The following is an 18,528-nucleotide window of genomic DNA, read 5'->3' as shown; positions in this document are numbered from 1 at the left end:
TTATTTGTGTTCCTATCCAAAAAGCAATGAAGGCTTTGTGATTCCTTGCCACATAATTTTATCAGAAATTCGATTTAACTATCTGACTAATAATGTAGAGTAAGTGAGTTCAACTTGTCCAAGGATAACGTGATAGGAGCATCAGAGAACTCACAGATTACTTAGAGTACGTAGAGTAGCTTTAATGTTGGAGCTATCATGTTTACAAGAATTTCAGACTTCTACCAATTCCAATTGGGTTCTTGTACTCACCAAGTTGGATCTAGGCTACATACCAAGTATGAAGTTCAACAAAAATGTGCTTTTTGAATAACTGTGTTTACAAGGTTTTCAGACTATGATTTATGTTGACAGCAAATGATCTTTGATCTCCACCAATTTCGATAGGGTTCTTGTACCCACCAAGTTGGAACTACTTAGCTAGTACAATAGTTCAACAACAGTTCAACAGTTATATATATTTATATATATTACATACATATTATATATATTGATATATATTACAATATATATATTCCAATATATATATATATACATCTAAACCCATGGTAGCAAAGAACAACACTGGGCAGGACCTCCAGGTACCTGTGAATGGGTGGAAATGTTGCTGCAGTGCTCAACAACACCAGAGTAAACAAGCTTCCCATTTGAGGTCAACCCCAAAGTGTAGGTCTACAGCTACCCGGAATTTCCAGACTTATTTTTAGTCACTGATCTGTTACAGGAGGAGTCTAGTGCATACAGTGAGCTCAACAAATACAGTATTTAACCTGTGTCAGTATATACAGCAAGGCCAGTGCTACTTGACTGTGTGTTACAGGTGGTTACAGTGCTAATTCCATATATGACTGTTGCTGTCATTACATATATGAAAGGAACTCCCTCACACCAATGATACAATCAAATTGAAAGTAACTGGAGCAAGTTCTACTCTGCTGATAGTGTCTACTGTCAGTGGAATGAATCAGTTGTTAGCGAGTAACGCTAGAGACAAGTTATATGTTTTACAGACCGATGCAGAAAGACCACGGATGTTGCTGAAACCATGCATGCAACAATTTACTGACAGAAATGGAATCTGATGATAGCTGGATATAGCTAGAACCATACCACTACCAGTCAAACAAATCTATACCAAGGCAGCCAAACGTTTGTGACTTTGATGAAACTTATATTCAGGTACTTCACCCATTTTAATCATGTTTTCTTGTTACGTGAGCGTTTATTAAAATAAAGTTTCCATCACTGTGGAAATGTGTTAATCTATACAATTAAGTTCCTACTCTTTAGTGCAGTATGGGTTGGCATTACGGTTAGGCAGTGGCTCTACAAAATAACTGAGAATAATGAACTTCAACACCTTACATGCTTTTTATTTTTTAATTGTTTTTTGTTTTGTTTTTGGAACTGACGATGTGCGAGATCAGATACACAATTGCTTTCATACTAACATAATACCATTATGAAATGCTTTCAGTCTAGAGTATTACATGTAAGACAGTAAGGGGGGGGGGGCAAACATTATGAATGATCGTTGCTATTAGGCATTTACTAAATGATGGCATGGGTAATTATACTTCATTCATACATGTGCCAAATTTGGGATTATTGAAGGATTTTTGCTGTAATTGTTTGCAAAGATTTTCAGAATCTTGCAATTTCACTATTTCACTGTGGGATCGCTCACAGCACCATTTGCTCTATTCGCTACCTGTATTCAAAATGGTCAAATTTGCTATGCAAATGCAAAGATTGATGGCACTTTTTGTACACATAGGAACCAGTAGTATTTCACATGAGACAAAGTTGTGGAACTTCAAAACTGCTACACAACATTCGAACACTGAATTATTCATTGAAAACTGTAAAGTAATGACTGAATTTTTTAAACTAGACAAGCTTCATAAACGAACAAATTAAACCATTTTAAAAACATTGGATGTCAAAACTTTGACTTTTTATAATCTATTTGGCACCCTAGCATATTGAGAAAAGAGGCTTGATCAACAAACAGCTTTTTTCCAGGTTGTGAAATTACTTTAGCAGAGTTGTCTATTGTTACTTTAGATGTTCATACTCCATACAAGATTTGGCAAACCACCGGAAAACCCCTGAAACATTCTCTTTGTCTGAAAACATCGACACCTACGGTCTGCACTGCATCGATTAGGCAATAAAAAAGCTTGTCATCTAACTAATGGTACACTGCAGGTAGAAATAAGATCAAAAGAGAAACTAGTGAATGCACAAGGTCATCTTATGTCCGGTTAAAAAATTTTTCTCTTGCTCTTTCCTCCTACAGATAAATATGAAGAAGCAAGATGAAATGTTGGAACAGAATTTACTGTTGATTTTTAGTATTCTACTTGGCGTAGCGACTACCACTGCTGTAGGAATGCCAACTACTACCAGACCAGGAAATACTGCAAAGTGCACGCAATTGTGCAAAGTCAACAGCCATCCGAATGAGAACAAGTGGTCAGCAGATTGTTCATCTAGCAACTTTTCGGATGTTCCGAAAGCCTGCAATTTCGTAGAAGAACTCAAAACCGATCACAATTCCATTCACAATATATATAGAGCAGCCTTCGCAAACTATCGACACTTGTTGTTTCTGAGTATGCGGAACAACGGTATCTATACCATTGAAGCGGACAGCTTCGTCAACACCAAACTGGAAGATATCGACTTGTCCGAGAATGATCTGCAGACTCTTCCTGCGAGTGCATTTAATAATTTGACAAACCTAACTCAACTGAAGCTAAGATCTAATCGACTGAATGCCATCGGAAGTTACAATCTCCCAAAGTTGATTTTACTGAATTTATCGAACAATGAAATCAACCAATTAAACCGAAGCAGTTTTAGGAGGATGCCAAGAATCAAATATTTAGACCTGTCTGGTAATAGGATTACACATCTAGGAAACAACTGCCTTGGGAAGCTGAGAGATTTGGTTACCTTGAAATTATCACACAATCGAATAGCCTATATCAACATAGTTGCATTCGTCTATTTAGTAAAACTGGAAGAGTTACACTTAGATTACAACTCTTTATCAGATTTAACTATTCCCGATAAAATGTTTCAGTATCAACTTCAACTTCGGCTACTTAACCTTTCTGGCAACAATCTCCAACATCTCAGAGCTAGTTTGTTGTATGACGTACATGAAAGCTTGGAGTATCTCGAAGCTAGAAGTAATGATATGACCCTCATAGAGGAAAGTGCATTTATAAACTTCTCAAAGCTGCGCGGTGTTGATTTGACATCCAACAAGTTGAGCGACGACTCTGGTTCAGCAATTCAGATACTTTACAAAAATTCACAAGAAAAGGTGCAAATATTTCTGGCTGGAAATCCAATTTGTGAGGAATATGTGATTGACTTTCAAAACCTTTATAATACAACTGTTTTCTGTGATGAGAATGAAACGAAGGAATACGTGGACCATGACCATATGAGCAGACTATCGAGAACGACGCAGCGCATCAAAACGAGTGATAAAACGGAGCATGAGACATTGACTACAATATGTGTCATAGCAGCGGCAGTGCTACTGGCATTAATTGTCCTGCTGCTCTTCATTTCTAAGAAATACAGGTATAGAAGGAGAAACTATGCAAGGACAATGAATAATATGGGATACAACTATCCGCATGATGCGGACACCGTTTCCCGGTGCCCTAATCGTAATCTGCGTCCGGTACCTCCTCCACCGGTGTTAGAGAGGGACCCTCCACCTGTACCAGAGAGGGGACCGAATATTGCCCCTACAGAAGAAGTGAAGGGACCCTACATGAATGGTACATTCGGCAGTAACTCCACAGCCAGCTACATACAACCTAGAAGCACACCCTGCTCTACCATTCAGAGTACATGTCGGCACCATCATCAACATCCTCCTCCTCAGCGGGACCTTCGTGTACCCAATAAGACGTTACCGCCCAGACCTGCTATGAGCATCCCTGATTTACGACAATCGGCCGACACTAGTGCCAAGGTGAATAGATCCCAAAGCATTACGGTTATAGGGACCAACATTGCTGGGGGATCTTGTCGTCAAATGCGTGTCAGTGGTCTGCCAAAGGTGCACCAGTGGCGGAGAAGGGTCTCCCGCCATTTCCCTGGAATGTATACACAGCGGAGGGAGACCAGAGACGGTAGGCCCATCGATGAAGGACGCCAGGAGGAGGAGAGCACATACATGATCAGACAGGAAACAGAAGATGGCAAACCAATCAATTCAACTCTCAAAACTAACAATTCAGAGCCGACAGATAACAGCTGAGGAAACTAACAAATGTTGCCACATTTTTCTTTTTTCCTACAGTAGAGCTGCCACTGTCTAAATCTGCATATTTTAGGCTTCACCATTACCAGGAGACACTGCTTGAACTACACAATGTCAAGAAAACTTACAGTCCAAGTTGTTGTATATATATCCTCAAAGTTGGACGAGATCTGCAGGTCGAGTGACTAATAAGTTAAGTCTTGGTATTAAATGTTTTAATGTTATTTATACCTATTTATATCAGTATATCAGAGAGATGCTGTTGATAGAATAAAGGCATTATTGAAATGATCAAATAAGTACTGATTAGCTTATTCTTCCTATTTCCTGTTGATATGCAGGCATCAATTCTATAGGATCCTAAATTGTCAGAATTCAGACTAGGTTATTTTTACTATGTCCCCTTTAAATTTATTAACGGTTGTTTTATTGTCTATTCCCCTCAAAAGTTTAATACTGATGCATAGCAATGTGAAGAGAATGCAAACCTCTTCATATGTATTATTTGATGCAAGAGTTGCACTGCAAACAAATGAAAACAGTTAACTGATATAACTGGAGAAGTCTTCCATCAAATCTTGCATCATTTTCACTGTCTGTTCCTTAAAAATGGATCTGGAGTTTGCTGGGTTTCCTCGTAACTTCATTTCATGTTGGCTATCCAGTTACGTTTGAAAAGGAATTTTTGTTTTTGTTGTTGTTGTTCTGTTGTATGAATGTCACAGTGATACTAATCTTGAAAAACTGTGTTGATTTTTAAACCAAGATACATCCACATAGAGCTTAGCCCTAACATACTTGAATAGCAGAGGTAATCTGGCCTTCTATGCAGATACATAGGCCTATAGTGATAATTCAAAGCTGAAGCCGTTGTTGTCGTTAACTGATTTAGATAACATCTCCTAGGCGTGCTTGCACGACAAGAAAACCGTTATAGAGTTTGTAGTGGAAATCATACATGAAGTCTGAGTGCATCTGATGACAGGTGGGATTTGGGTTATGGAAGCCAACTAGCTTACTTTAGATTATCATCAATCTTCTTTAAAGATGTCCGCATCAAAGCGCAAAAATTGGTGATATGGTAAGATGAAGCTACTACTGAGTACTTTTATTTTACACTCAAAGCAAAAAGAAATAGCGAATGACCACAAATGTATTTACTCTAATTGCATTCACATACTTATTGGTAGCATATCAATCTCTGAAGCCCATTCCATATCCCCCTCCCCCCCCCACCTCCTAATTATTTATTATACAATTAAAATGAGGGCTTCATTTTCTCTCTCCCACTAATGGTTCAAATTTAAATTTTCTAAATGAAAAATTATCAATATGATATTGTAATATATTACCTTCACCTCACCAGTATTCCAAGCTGTAAATTTCTCCTTCCCCCCTCCCCCAGCCCCCCCCCCAAAAAACAGACATTTAAATTCATATATATATATATATCATTAATCAATTTTACTAAAAATTGACAAGGCAAGATTGTTGAGAGAGGGAGATGCATGAACAATCTCATCCTGGTTACTTCATTTATAATTTTATAGTTACAAATGTACAGTACTATGCTTATGCTAAAGTTTGTATAATCTGAATAAGTTATGTATATATGTAAACACTATATATACTATGTAAATACATACAATGCGGTTCTTATTTTGTGTAAATTTTGTAAGTGCCTTAAAATAAACATGGCATATCCATTAAATATATAGTACAATAATGTTTTTTTTTATTCCCTTAAATTTAAAAATATTGTTAATATCAAACTATTTACAACTGTGATTTTAATACTTTCAGATCTGTTAATCTTGATTATAACAAATTGTACAGTAATGGCAGCGTAAACTGATGATGATTGAATATCTGCATACCAAAGTAGAACGACAGTGGGTGCAATCGAATGAAGTTTGGCCTCAAGGGTGATCTCATATCAAATTAAATTAAATTGGGCTAAATGTACCTGCTTGAGGCTGAGCTACCATGATACACATATATACAATGCAATATGTGTATGCTAAGTACTGTAAGCAGTTTATAAGAATTATTCCAAAAACATGAATTACTCAAAATCGCATAGCACAATAGGATTAACCACAATAGGATTAACCACAATAGGATTAAACTCATAAGTATTGAAAATTTGTGTGGAAATCATGACTCCATTCTTTTTTTACAAACTTCAGTCCCCCACCCACTACCCTGCCTCTTACCCCATGCCCACGGCACCCAAACAGTACTTCGGGTAGTATCTCGGCCAATATATAAATTAGGTTTTCTTTTGTATGATCTTGACAAAAAATATATATAGAACTTTGGAAAAGACTTTCTGTCTTAATCATCTGGTTCTTTTACTTGAAAAAATATTTGAAATGAAGAATGTGGACTTAATTTCAACAAATTGTAATTAAACAAAAACAAAAGAACACAATGTGCAATAGCAACAACCGGTCGAGGTTGGCAGTTAATTTGATACTTGTAATGTTTTCCGTATGTGACCATTTCTAGGAAATAACAGACAATACTGAATATCTCTGCAACAAGTTCATGAGGTTTTTTATTTAACATTTAAGGGAAGAAATTTGTGCTTATTATGCATCATAAATGTTTGCAATAATTTGACTCAGTTTGCACATTATTATCCCTCTCCATTTCATGGAATTACTTGTATATATTTATATACATATATATGGCTTTCTACAATAGGTATGTTTCATAACAGAAATACAAAAGAAAAACAAAAGAAAATAATTACTTTTCTCATTTTTTATTGTATTATGATCGTTTTTAGGAGCTGCTGAGAAGATGACACCCAATTGGGACAATTTTTTCTACACTGTAGTGTTATGTCCCTGCTTCCAAAGCACTTGTATTATCAGTACAAACAGTATCAATATCATGTTCCTATCAGATCAAGGTTAGGAACTGTTTGTATTGTCAACACCAGTGCTTTGAGTGCATGATATTGGTGTACTTGAGGTATTAGCATTAGGAAATTGTCCCAACTGGCTGGAAGACATTGCACAAGTCATGAATATTAATGAGATAGTATATCATTATGCAGCCAGTTGGGGAGAATTTTGCAATTAAATAAGGCTCTATACTGTCCTTCCATATCATGCTTCAAAGCACCCACACTGATAGTACCAACAGTTCATGACCTTTTGATAGAAACATGACATTCATACTGCTCATACTGTCCATATGAGTGCTTCGAAGCAAGACATGAAAGAACAGTATGAACAAAAATTGTCCCATCTTGGTGTCATTACATAGTAACATAAGTACATAACATTAAACAACATAAAGCATTATTATTGTGTAGAGCTTAGTGCAACTGAAAAAAAGTTGACATTCATAATGTATTTTGTACAAAGTTCACAGGTGTAAAAATCATCAATGGTCGAGAATTTAGACTACCACTGTATGAAAGAGAAATGAATATTTTATTGATTTAAATGCAATATATTTTTTTTGGGGGGGGGGGGGGATTCCAGTTGGCTACATGGAGATGTCCTATTATGCTATACAAATGGATTTGGAGATTATGGAGATTATGCTGTACAAAACTTGACAGTTTTATCTTTCTGAATGCCAAATTGACAAATATGAATGAGTTTAAAGTTTATTGATGACAAAACAATTAGAAAAAAATTTGTGCTCAAAATGTGAGATCCTCAAGAGACTATCAACTTCCTATGCAAGTGACATGGCTAACCTGACAATTTTTTCGATGATAAGTGAATCCATTCACCAGTATATATAAGATTGAGGATAGCTTCTTTGCAAAGTTACTTCGAATTTCAAAAAGAGAAGAAAAAAAAGCAGAACAATATGGTAGCCACAGCCAGTTAATTTCAATAGTGACAATTTTCAGAATTAAAAATTTCCAATGGTATATATTCCATTTCACTTTTTAAAAAACCAAATTTCCACTAACAACGGGAGATTTTAATTTTGACTGATACCAACATTGGAGTAGGAGATCTATTTAGGTGAATGTTTGAAATAAATACCTCCCAGTCTAAGCTGAATTTATGTGAATAAAGAACATATCATCATTTGCATTGTCTTTGAGCAATAAAATTGGACGTGAGGACCGATACATTTTTGGTACGGAGCAGGTAAACTGGGCAAAGTAATGATCCTCTCACTGGATCAGCATAGGGACAGATGGGCGTAAACACGTATACTGCATTAATATCATACACTACAGACAATATATGGCGTTACCTACACTGAGCCATGCAAGAGCCTAAATATTCAACTTTCTTTTCTATATTACAATGTACTTTAGTACATGTACCACCACTATACTCACTTTCGCTTTTAGGTCGATTAAGAAAGAAGTTATAAACCGTTTAATCCTTGGTCTAAAAATACATCTCCCCCCCCCCTCCACTACTCAGGATGTACTTAACACAATTTCAGTTTTGCAAGTTATCCTCACTTGTTTTTCTTTATGTGACATTCGGCGCATATTTCACACGCATTGTCAAAGCCTACGTACCAGAAGCCCTGACTGAAGTAGTGAGCTACGGTTTAATGGTGACGTACTTCCACGTCATGTGACGTACAAGAACAACACAGAGCATGTGCTACATCCTGTGTGTCATAAAAGTATAGCTGTAAATAGCTGCATCAAATGTTCTATATGGCAGCATACAATATTTATGCCTTTATTAGTCTTCAAAGTTTATATGACATATTTAATCGATCCTGGCTGAATATTTATGGACTAAAATGACATAATTAATTGAAGGTACCTTAAAATGTTACGACAGGGTTCTACCAGAAAACCAGAAAAAAATCCCTAGCCCTGCGCAGTCAATGAGTTTATGTTGTGGAGACAACACATGACCTTGAACTTATTCAATTGTGTTCACTTGATCATTTTAGCCCTACAAAAAAAATTGTTCAAACATACTGCCTGGGTATTTGCATATCAATGGAATTGAAATCAATTTTAAAGACACACAGAAATGTAGATAGATGCATTATTACCATAGAAACCCTGACTTCATTGATTTTAAACTTTACAGGCAGATAGATCGGTAGTTGCATTACTATGGTAGTCTGTAGATGGCCATGACTTGAACTATACTTTACAGACAGATAGACAGACAGACATATCGATAGATAGATAGATAGACAGACAGACAGACAGCAGGATGGTAGGAAGCTTCCAAAAAGAGGGGCACAACATCAGAGGGGCACTTTCTCATTCCACAAGCACTACTCGTTATAAACCAATACACACCGGCCATATCACTTAAATATATGATGAGTTAGTATGCTATCGATATAATTCATTGAGATTGTTTATTGTTAACCGTGCTACAAAAAGATGTAGGATGCCATTTTAAAAATAGCATGTACAGACTAAAAATAAATAATCAAAATAAAATATTAAAATTAACAAAGGCTTTTAGCTATATCAAAACGACAGTTCTTCATCAAAGGGGCACATTTTATTTTGCCAGTAGGGCACATTTGCTAGTTTGGAATAAAGTGGGGGGTCACGTGCCCCCAGTGCCCCCCCTGGCTCCTACACCCCTGACAGACAGACAAACAACACAGATGGATGCATTAGCTCTGTTGACTATTGAGCCAATAGTTTGTCACCATGACTTCATCTGCATCATTCACACTCCGACAACATACTCCAGTAACAATTTTGACACGACGATACATCTTCATGAAACTGGTAGCTTTCTCGTAAAATAATTGTTTTATTTTGTAGGTCTTCAGTAGCTGATGACAGAAAATCCACACAATGGTTGTATCCTCAATTTGACTATCTTAGTGTGTCCCTACCAGGGACAACAACAGATGTGACAACCAGGATTCCACCAAATAGAGATTGAAAGGATTTTATATGAACATCATATATACTTAGGCAGCCAGAGTAAACTTTAACCTCCTAGTTAAGTTTTCAAAGGTTGAGACCTACTTGAAATCAGAAGTATAACAAAATTATCTGTGTTTCCATTCCCAAGAGTGTAAATACCTGACCATACTACCAAAGGTCCAAGGTGATAAAAAATAATGTCTCCATGGTAACAAAGCTGTAACTATATGTTGTTTAATATACTGTACATGCTGACTGTACACTATATGCAAATATCATGACAGATTTTCACAAACAGTTCTCTAGTTGAAAGAAATAAATGTGAAATATAGATATTAAGTACTGTTTTGGATTGGAACAGTTTCGACCAGAATAAATAGTGGTGGCCAAATGTGTAAATATGTCAATATTTACGTTAGTTATTAATGCCATCTTTGAACTATGCACATGACAAACTGAATAGAAGCATGTCAACTTTTCGAATTTACATTGTCACAAAACTGATGAAAAACTTGGAAATGACAAGTTAGAGTTGCTACATTATGATCAAATTTTATAAAATGAAAAGATATTTTATCTTTCCTATAATCTTTTAAAAGTATTAAAACTTACGAAACTTCCGATATTATGAAACAAACATGGTTTGGCAATACTCCATTTCGAAACTGCCACACACTGAATTGCGTGTACAATATGCAACTGCAGTGCAGTGATATTATGTTAGCCTGTAACTTACATAAAAGACTACTACATATGTGCTGTGCTTTTTGGGTTACGAAAATCTTGGCATACTTTCAGCAAAGTTTCTCATCACACTGGATCAACACCCACTACAAATTGGTTGAGTCCTTTTCTTTTAACAAATTGTCTACAAAGTTTATTCGAATATGTTGAGGGGTCGCTTTCAGAACATTAGCATAAGGAGGGTTGCCCATGGGTAGGACCAGATCTCAGACATTTGCATCTAGTACGTCATACCTGAGTGGCAATTCCGTATAATATCTTATACGTAGCACAGGTGCATGTTCGACTAGAACACTGCTGCCATGTGTAAATGTGTAAGTAACAGTCGGTACAACGGTGGACTCCTGTAAGTTTGCCCTGCAGTCTTTTGTCCGAGAGCGGCCATACTTTAACACTTTGCACAGAGAAGTTGTATAGAAATGATAATATGTGTGATAGCTGAATCATCAAACAAATGAAACACTGGGGAAGGTAGGAAAGAAAAGGTTTGCCTACGTTTTTGAACATGAAAACATTGTCAGTAGAGAATATAATGCATTTATTACAGCATCCAATATGTAATTTCTTGAAAATCGTGATACACGAGGGTAAACAAATTTTTCCGGGTACCCGGATACCCGACGGGTAACGGCCCTCGGGTACCCGGTTCCAGATTTTTGGACCCGTGTAAACACTAACACATATACACCTTGTTGTGTGCGAAAGTAGCCATTGACATTGTGAGTAGGATGGGAACACATCAAGACCGTACTGGTTGTAATTGCGATTGAAATTGAGTGCACTGCTTTCTGATTTATTTCCTTTAGGTTCTGAAACTTTTCATATAAAATTTTAAATGGGGTTTACCTAACCCCCCTTTTTGTTCGTTGTTTCTTTTTCAAATTTTCGCTCTGACCCCCCCACACCCCCCCCCCCCCCGACTTTTGTTCTTTTGACCCAGGCTGGATTTCCGCCAACCTAGTTTGGAAGGTTCGCAAGGTTTTCCAGCCCTGGCATAGAGTACAATATGCATAGAGTAGAGTATGCATAGAGTAGAATATGCACATAGTAGAGTATGCATGGAGTATGCATAGAGTATGCATAGAGTAGAATATGCATAGAGTAGAGTATGCTTAGTATAGCATAGGAATAGAGCAGAGTATACAGAATAGAGTACCCATAGAGTAGAGTAGGCCTATGCATAGAGTAGAGTATGCTTAGTATAGCATAGGAATAGAGCAGAGTATACAGAATAGAGTACCCATAGAGTAGAGTAGGCCTATGCATAGAGCAGAGTATGTTCTTGGTTGAGGTGGTCATTACCCTATTTGCATCTCATGCAATATTGTTGACATCAAAGGAGCCACTTGAAATAACACTGAAGAGTAAGCTACTAATGTACATTCATTGTTATGTTGTAAAATAATCATTTTCTCTTTCACATAATCGAGTGGGAAAACATAAATTCTTCACACCTCCATAAAGGTATGTTTGGTTTACCTTATGATTACTACAATGAAAACATAATTGTCAGCTTCAAGTTTCTGGGATGCAAACACATCAAATCATTAACTTTTTTCATAGCTACACCTATGTGTATAAGCACAAAGTAACTAGTGAACACTAAAACAACACAACAGTGTATAGCTTGATAGCTTGTCACGTTTCAGTGAAGTTTCCTCTCAAATAGTAAAGTAAGCATCAAACACTTAAGTTTGTGAAAAATTGCAATTTGTGTGTAAATTATTACTAACAACATGAAACGTGTCTTGGCAACACAACATTGAGAATTGAGTCTAATTCATTAATTGCTCAGCCTTGGAGATAAACTTGTAGGAGGGTGCATGAGTGTCTTATGTTGTATATAGCAATTTTACTTGCTATATAATTCCTGGTAAAAGATTGAAAATAATATTTGATTTCAATTATTGAATATATCATGGTACACTGGAGTACACTGGAGTAGAAAGATCATGATAGCTTACACCACCTTCTTCTACTAGCAGTGACCTCTAGAACTGTCAGGGGTCAATGGGTCCAAGGGACCATGAATTGCATGTGAGAGATAAACACTTCAGGACTGGAATGTTCCCAACCTTCAATACTTCCCAGTGGCTAACCTTCGTAGCAGGTGTGGATATATGTACCATATTCTAAACAGTTAACCGGTGCAGGATCACACGTCCGCCGTGTGGGCAACCCCAGTGGCATGCACAGGTGACAAATAAACACCACGGTGCTTCTAGTAAAACAATTATACAGATTTGAAGACGAGAGCGCAAGTACCAAAGATAGCTGATGTTATAAAGAATAAGTAGGAAGGAAGGTGGAAGTCAAAATGGATTTAGTTAACAGTTTAACGTTACTAGCAGCAGGAAGGTTTATTTCCACTGAAACTTTCATTTACGGATGACATTGTTCCTACTTCTTTACAAGCCAGTGAGCCTAAGGTAACCCATTCGAAGGCTACATACATCATGCATGATTACACAAATAAAAGAGCCAGGGATGTAAGTCTTCCGTATTTTTACGGAAATCTGTGTTTTTTTAAAAATTCCAATAAAGTTTCCACAAAATTGTACGAATATCAAAGACACAACGCGGCAAAACATGCCTGGCCCGTTGCAGCAAGCTAACTTCAATTTTTACTCATCGATCAACCAAAATACCATTTCTTTTTACACATTGCATTGCACTGTACAACACTGTGCCATGTGAACATCGTTGCGTACGTGCGAACTTCAAATAGCCATAGCTCATTTCTGTCGTTGAAAACCTTGCCTAATTCACATCTTCTTAACTGCTGGTGCTCGACATAAGCTTCGGAATTAACACTTGTGATATTTGTGAGCGGTGGAAATCTACGAGATACGCATATGATAGTCGATATTCGTGATCGCATTCAAACATGACACTGTTTTTTATTCCGGAGTTCGCTCTGACGTATTCGTAACTTTGAGCTAGCCTAACATAACGATAGTCTGTAAGTAGTCAGAACTAGGAGTAGGATGTGTTAGCGCTAATACTTTTGAGCTAGCCTAACATAACGATAGTGTGTAAATAGTCAGAGCTAGGAGTAGGATGTGTTAGGACGGCATTCACCCGGGGTCTCCGAATAGTTTTCCGGTTTTTTTTTTTTGCGCTGCACTTACATCCCTGAAGAGCTCACCTGACATACTTTTCAAAATATTATCATTCACCGGGACGATAAATAGAAGGATTACATTAATTTTGATACAATACATTTGCTGTTTATAGCCTTCTTTGACTAAAATTTTGACAAAATTCTCCAATATATTCTATTGACACCAATGACCAACTGTTATCAGGGTTCATTGTTTCCAAGGGTTATCAATGGCTATCAGAGAATAACTTTTCATTGACATTTTTAATATAAATATAGCATTATCTGCTTCCATATGGTATACAACCATGGAGCAACCATGCCAACTGGGATGTTAGACATTAACAGCAATTAGTAGTACCACTTTTGTGGTTACAAGCTGTCCTTATTATCTGTGGTAAACAGACATGTCGCACTGACTAAGAATTTTTGATGAACAAAGAATTTTTCATTATTCATGCTTGGACACTTCCTCTTAATACCTGCACAATAACACCTCATTAGCAAAGAAATAGTGGGTTTTACGCACTCACCTAGCAGCATGATCATAGCATGTTACAGACCCAACAGTTACTATAAAAGTGCTAGAATTACATGGAATCTCTATTAAAGAAATGGTAGCAACATTTACAAGATATGGTAAAGATTGTTTTGAGAGTATTGCAAAACTGAACAGATCGATGTAAAAAGAAAATTTTTGTCCTCTAATATTCCATTCCCCACCCTCTTTACCCCCTTAAAATTGCTACTTGATCTACAAATTTAGCTACAGTTAACCACAATCCCCAACCAATTAACGCATACATTATTGATTTGAATTACAATATGTTTGCAAATAAATGTAAGTATTAAACACCAGAAAGTTACCAGGGAACACCATCCTCAAAACATTTTGTCTCATTTCCCATTCCCTACCAACTACACCCCCTCTAAGTCCCTGCTTGATCTATAAATTTACCTACAGTTACCCACAATCACCAACCTATTAATGCCTACACCCTTTTTGAAATACAATATGTTTGCAAAGAAATGTAAGTAACATCAGGAAGTTGCCAGGGAACACCATCCTCAAAACCACAGTTCTTATAGGCCACAGACAGGTCCCTAATCACAAGTCTCTATAATACTCTAAACATTTCGTTGAGTTACTAAAAGCTAAGTATTGGCCATCATCTGGATACTCCTATGTGTACATGGCTATATACCGGTCTGGGCAAAGATTTAACTAGCACTGATTCAACATTGACATGGGTATATGTATACACATAGCATATATCTATCAGTCAAAGATTGGTTCAAGCATATCTTGCCATGCTTAAAGAGACATTGACTTTTTATATTACAGACGACTGGTTTATATAGACTCACTATGTACTGTAGTTAGAATCTCTGAATACAAGTATGACTTTTAAACTAGCTATAAAGCTGTGCCTCTCATTGGGTTCAGTAAAACACAGAGGCACACAGCAATACTCTATTCACCATTGTTCCGAGTTGCCTTAATGCAGACAAAGGTTGCTATGGTAATGAACTTGCATATAGATATATAAATATCTATATATAGATAGGGGAAAAATGCCTAGGTGCATCCGGGAAGGACTACACTACATATTGCATAACAACAGGCAGTGTACAATGTATATTGCACAACTTTTGATCAAACAAGGGTAGCATGTGAAATGGATCCTGTTTGTTGAATTATCACAACACTTAATCCAATCAGAAACTTTGACTAACTAACAGATATGTGAACCAGTAACTGTGGTGAAGCACAACATTCTGAGAAGTACATTGAACCAATTACCTCTGAACTTGCCATGTTAGGGACACAGACAAGTTCCAAATAATCATATAAAAACTGGTAGGAGGGAATCTCTCATAAAGCCATAAATTGATCTAAGTTTTATTGACATTTGGATCTTGCAAACAAACATGCTAAATTTCCTAGCCTGAAAATAGTGCATAAAATGCACACAGTGGATAACTATGGTAGGTTCTCCACCCCCCCACCCCCACCCCCCTGACATTGCATTGGCACTGACATTGAATAATATGGTAGGTGATGTGGCAGGCGAAAATATACCAGAGAGAGGTAGAGGGGTGCACCTACCTGAACCTCCTTTACTTGTCTCTGTTGATCCTCCATGTCCTTGCATGGTTTACTGATGTCACCGAGTCTCCTCTCGGCATCATCCAGCCACCTTCCTAGTTCCTTTGTCTGTCTCTCAAAGTCACACCATATCTCCACACATTGCTCAATTTTTCCTAGAGTGGCTTGAGAATCTTCCAGTAGTCCATTAACTCTTCCTTGCACCTGATTATACAAATGTGCAATGGCCTCTTGGCCAGGAGGAGACGAGAAATTGCAAGCATCCTTGCTTAATTTTTCAAGTTCTGTTAGATTCTTCTCACACTGAGTCCCCCAGTAAAAGATTTCCTTTGAAAATTTATGGGAAAAACAAAATTTTAACGTGTTTTTTTATCTTTTCCTTTTTCATTGTTATTATTTTTGGTGATCGATGGAGACATGAATGGCCTATCGTAACTTACATTAGACAACATTAAATAGAATTCCATTTTTAATGTGTTTTCTAACAATTGCAGCAGAGGGGTTAACCAAAGGAAGGACAAAAAATAATTTACAGCTAAATAATGTATTATGAACTTAAGTTTGGACAAACTAAATTACATTATACCCACAGGAAAGGGTGCTTGTAATGTTTGCAGCCACAATTTCATATGTTTTAATTTCTATATATAGAACAATTATAGACCGCAGAATTCATACAAAATAAATGAACCAAAAAACAGAATCAGGTCAGGCGCGTAGCCAGGAATTTGCCAAGGGAGGGGCGAAATGTAGGCAAACTATCAGAGCCGTAGATACGGCATTGCAAACTATCGCAAGCGTAGCGCCACCATGGTTGGCGCGAACGTACAAGAAAATTTTGGCAGAAAATGCCTCCCAGATCGCTGGAAATGGCACTTCCCAGGCCTTGTAAGTTGCATCTTAGCATATTTTCTTTTGAAATTACTAGCGATATCATAAAAACATTAAAAAAATATGCTCAAAGGGGGGGGGAGGCTGCCCCCTTCGCCTCCCCCCCTCTTGGCTATGCGCCTGAATCGAGTTGCATTCAATCAAGGCAATGTATGTCTAAACATGTTTGATTCGTGTATAACTTTTAGTCATATTTGCACCTCTAATATTTTCCTCTCTTTTTGTTTTGCAGATAAGACAACCTTTGAGTCCTGAACAGATGTGAATGACTTCTTTTATGTGTGACAGATGTGTCCATCAAAGATCCAATCTCAAAGGATCCAAATATTTTAGACATGCATACCTTGACAGGTACCAATCTTTTTTCAATATCTTCCTTTGAACCACTCAATGATGACAACGTTCCATTCAGCTCATCCTCTCGGTCGCCGACTTCCTCTTCCAGGCTTCGAAGAGCTTCCTGGAATAACACATGGGTTGTCACTGCATTCTGTTGCATTGTGACCGCATCCTGTATTGTATGCAAACAATTCTTTCCATGAATAAAGAGGCAAGGAATACTAGGAAATGAAACTACTGAATCTTGAAATTGAGTCCCTGGATATGATTGGCAGGTAAAGTGTGAGGCTGAATGGAATTTTACCGTGTGAAAATTTTGCAATGAAAAAAAAAGTTTCACAATGATCTTTGATATAAGCTAGGCAATTTTTTTTTTAACATTTACCTTTATATATTAATACAACATGTAAATTACAAACTACATTATGTTTCGATTTCAAATATTCTTGTAAACAATGGCGATTAGCAACAGCTTTGTAACAAGTGATGTGACACATGTATAATAATATTTGTAATCACCATAAAATATAATGTACATAATACATGGAATATTACCTTATCAACTAAAATCATGATATTGATGTGTCTGAGAAACAAGGAGCCTTTGTGCGATTCCACTGACAAATGCAGAGAGAGGAACCCAATTGTGAGTAACATGTAAATTGCTTGAACCTTCAGTGTTATGAAGTTGACTAAACCCCTACTGCATAAAATATGGGAGTATATGATTTGAAAAATCACTCACATCCTTGTTGATGTGAAGTACAGAAAATATAAATTACTGGTAATAGGAAACCAAGCAATTCCATCCTGTCCAATACTTTTCGGGTATGGGTCCTGGTATGTAATATGTACTTGTCCCAATTAACCTGATCATAAATGAAGACTGCTACAAGACATGTGCTGGAATGACCTTCTTAATACACAGATAGAGTTTAATATAAGATTGCATAGCTAGGTCATGTATTGACTAAGCATGCCAACAATATTCAATCTGAGGTGACAAATCTCCTGTCAATGCTTTTCCTTATTTTTAACTTGTTCAGAGAAGACAAACAGCCCCTTTAGGAATAGGCAGTGTTGTGCAAAACAGGGGCCCGGGCAGGGCCGCCCCTGTGCCCCTTGGCTTTCCTCATCAGTATTGAGTAAAAACACTCAGTCTAGGTATTTCTTAGAGGGAAGGGCGACTCCCC

General features: G+C 37.1%; 2 protein-coding genes across 11 annotated transcripts in view; one reads left to right on the top strand and one right to left on the bottom strand.

The window, feature by feature from the left end:
- Window positions 1-18,528, bottom strand: part of LOC139971612 (uncharacterized) — a 254,208-nt gene that overhangs the window by 160,304 nt on the left and 75,376 nt on the right. For all 9 annotated transcript variants that reach the window (XM_071978246.1, XM_071978247.1, XM_071978238.1 and 6 more), the window contains 2 exons: window positions 17,340-17,507; window positions 16,106-16,432 (listed from right to left, as the gene is read on the bottom strand). In XM_071978246.1, coding sequence (XP_071834347.1) covers window positions 16,106-16,432; window positions 17,340-17,507 — 495 coding nt within the window. The remainder of the gene's footprint in view (window positions 1-16,105; window positions 16,433-17,339; window positions 17,508-18,528) is intronic.
- On the top strand, window positions 703-7,045 carry LOC139971608 (uncharacterized). 2 transcript variants are annotated; one of them, XM_071978233.1, is made up of 3 exons: window positions 703-1,179; window positions 2,303-4,313; window positions 4,375-7,045. In XM_071978233.1, exon 2 carries the CDS (start codon window positions 2,309-2,311, stop codon window positions 4,289-4,291), a length of 1,983 nt encoding a protein of 660 aa, XP_071834334.1. In that variant the 5' UTR covers window positions 703-1,179; window positions 2,303-2,308; the 3' UTR covers window positions 4,292-4,313; window positions 4,375-7,045. The 2 variants fall into 2 exon arrangements, with proteins under 2 accessions (XP_071834334.1, XP_071834333.1); XM_071978232.1 differs by having other exon boundaries at window positions 707-1,179; window positions 2,303-7,045.

Source organism: Apostichopus japonicus, chromosome 8 (assembly GCF_037975245.1).
Source record: "Apostichopus japonicus isolate 1M-3 chromosome 8, ASM3797524v1, whole genome shotgun sequence".
Classification (NCBI taxonomy): Eukaryota; Metazoa; Echinodermata; class Holothuroidea; order Aspidochirotida; family Stichopodidae; genus Apostichopus; species Apostichopus japonicus.
This window is presented reverse-complemented; position numbering and strand designations above follow the sequence as displayed.

Excerpts from the sequence above, each read along its gene's own strand:
- LOC139971608 (XM_071978233.1), top strand. The coding sequence starts at position 2,309 with ATGAAGAAGCAAGATGAAATGTTGGAACAGAATTTACTGTTGATTTTT.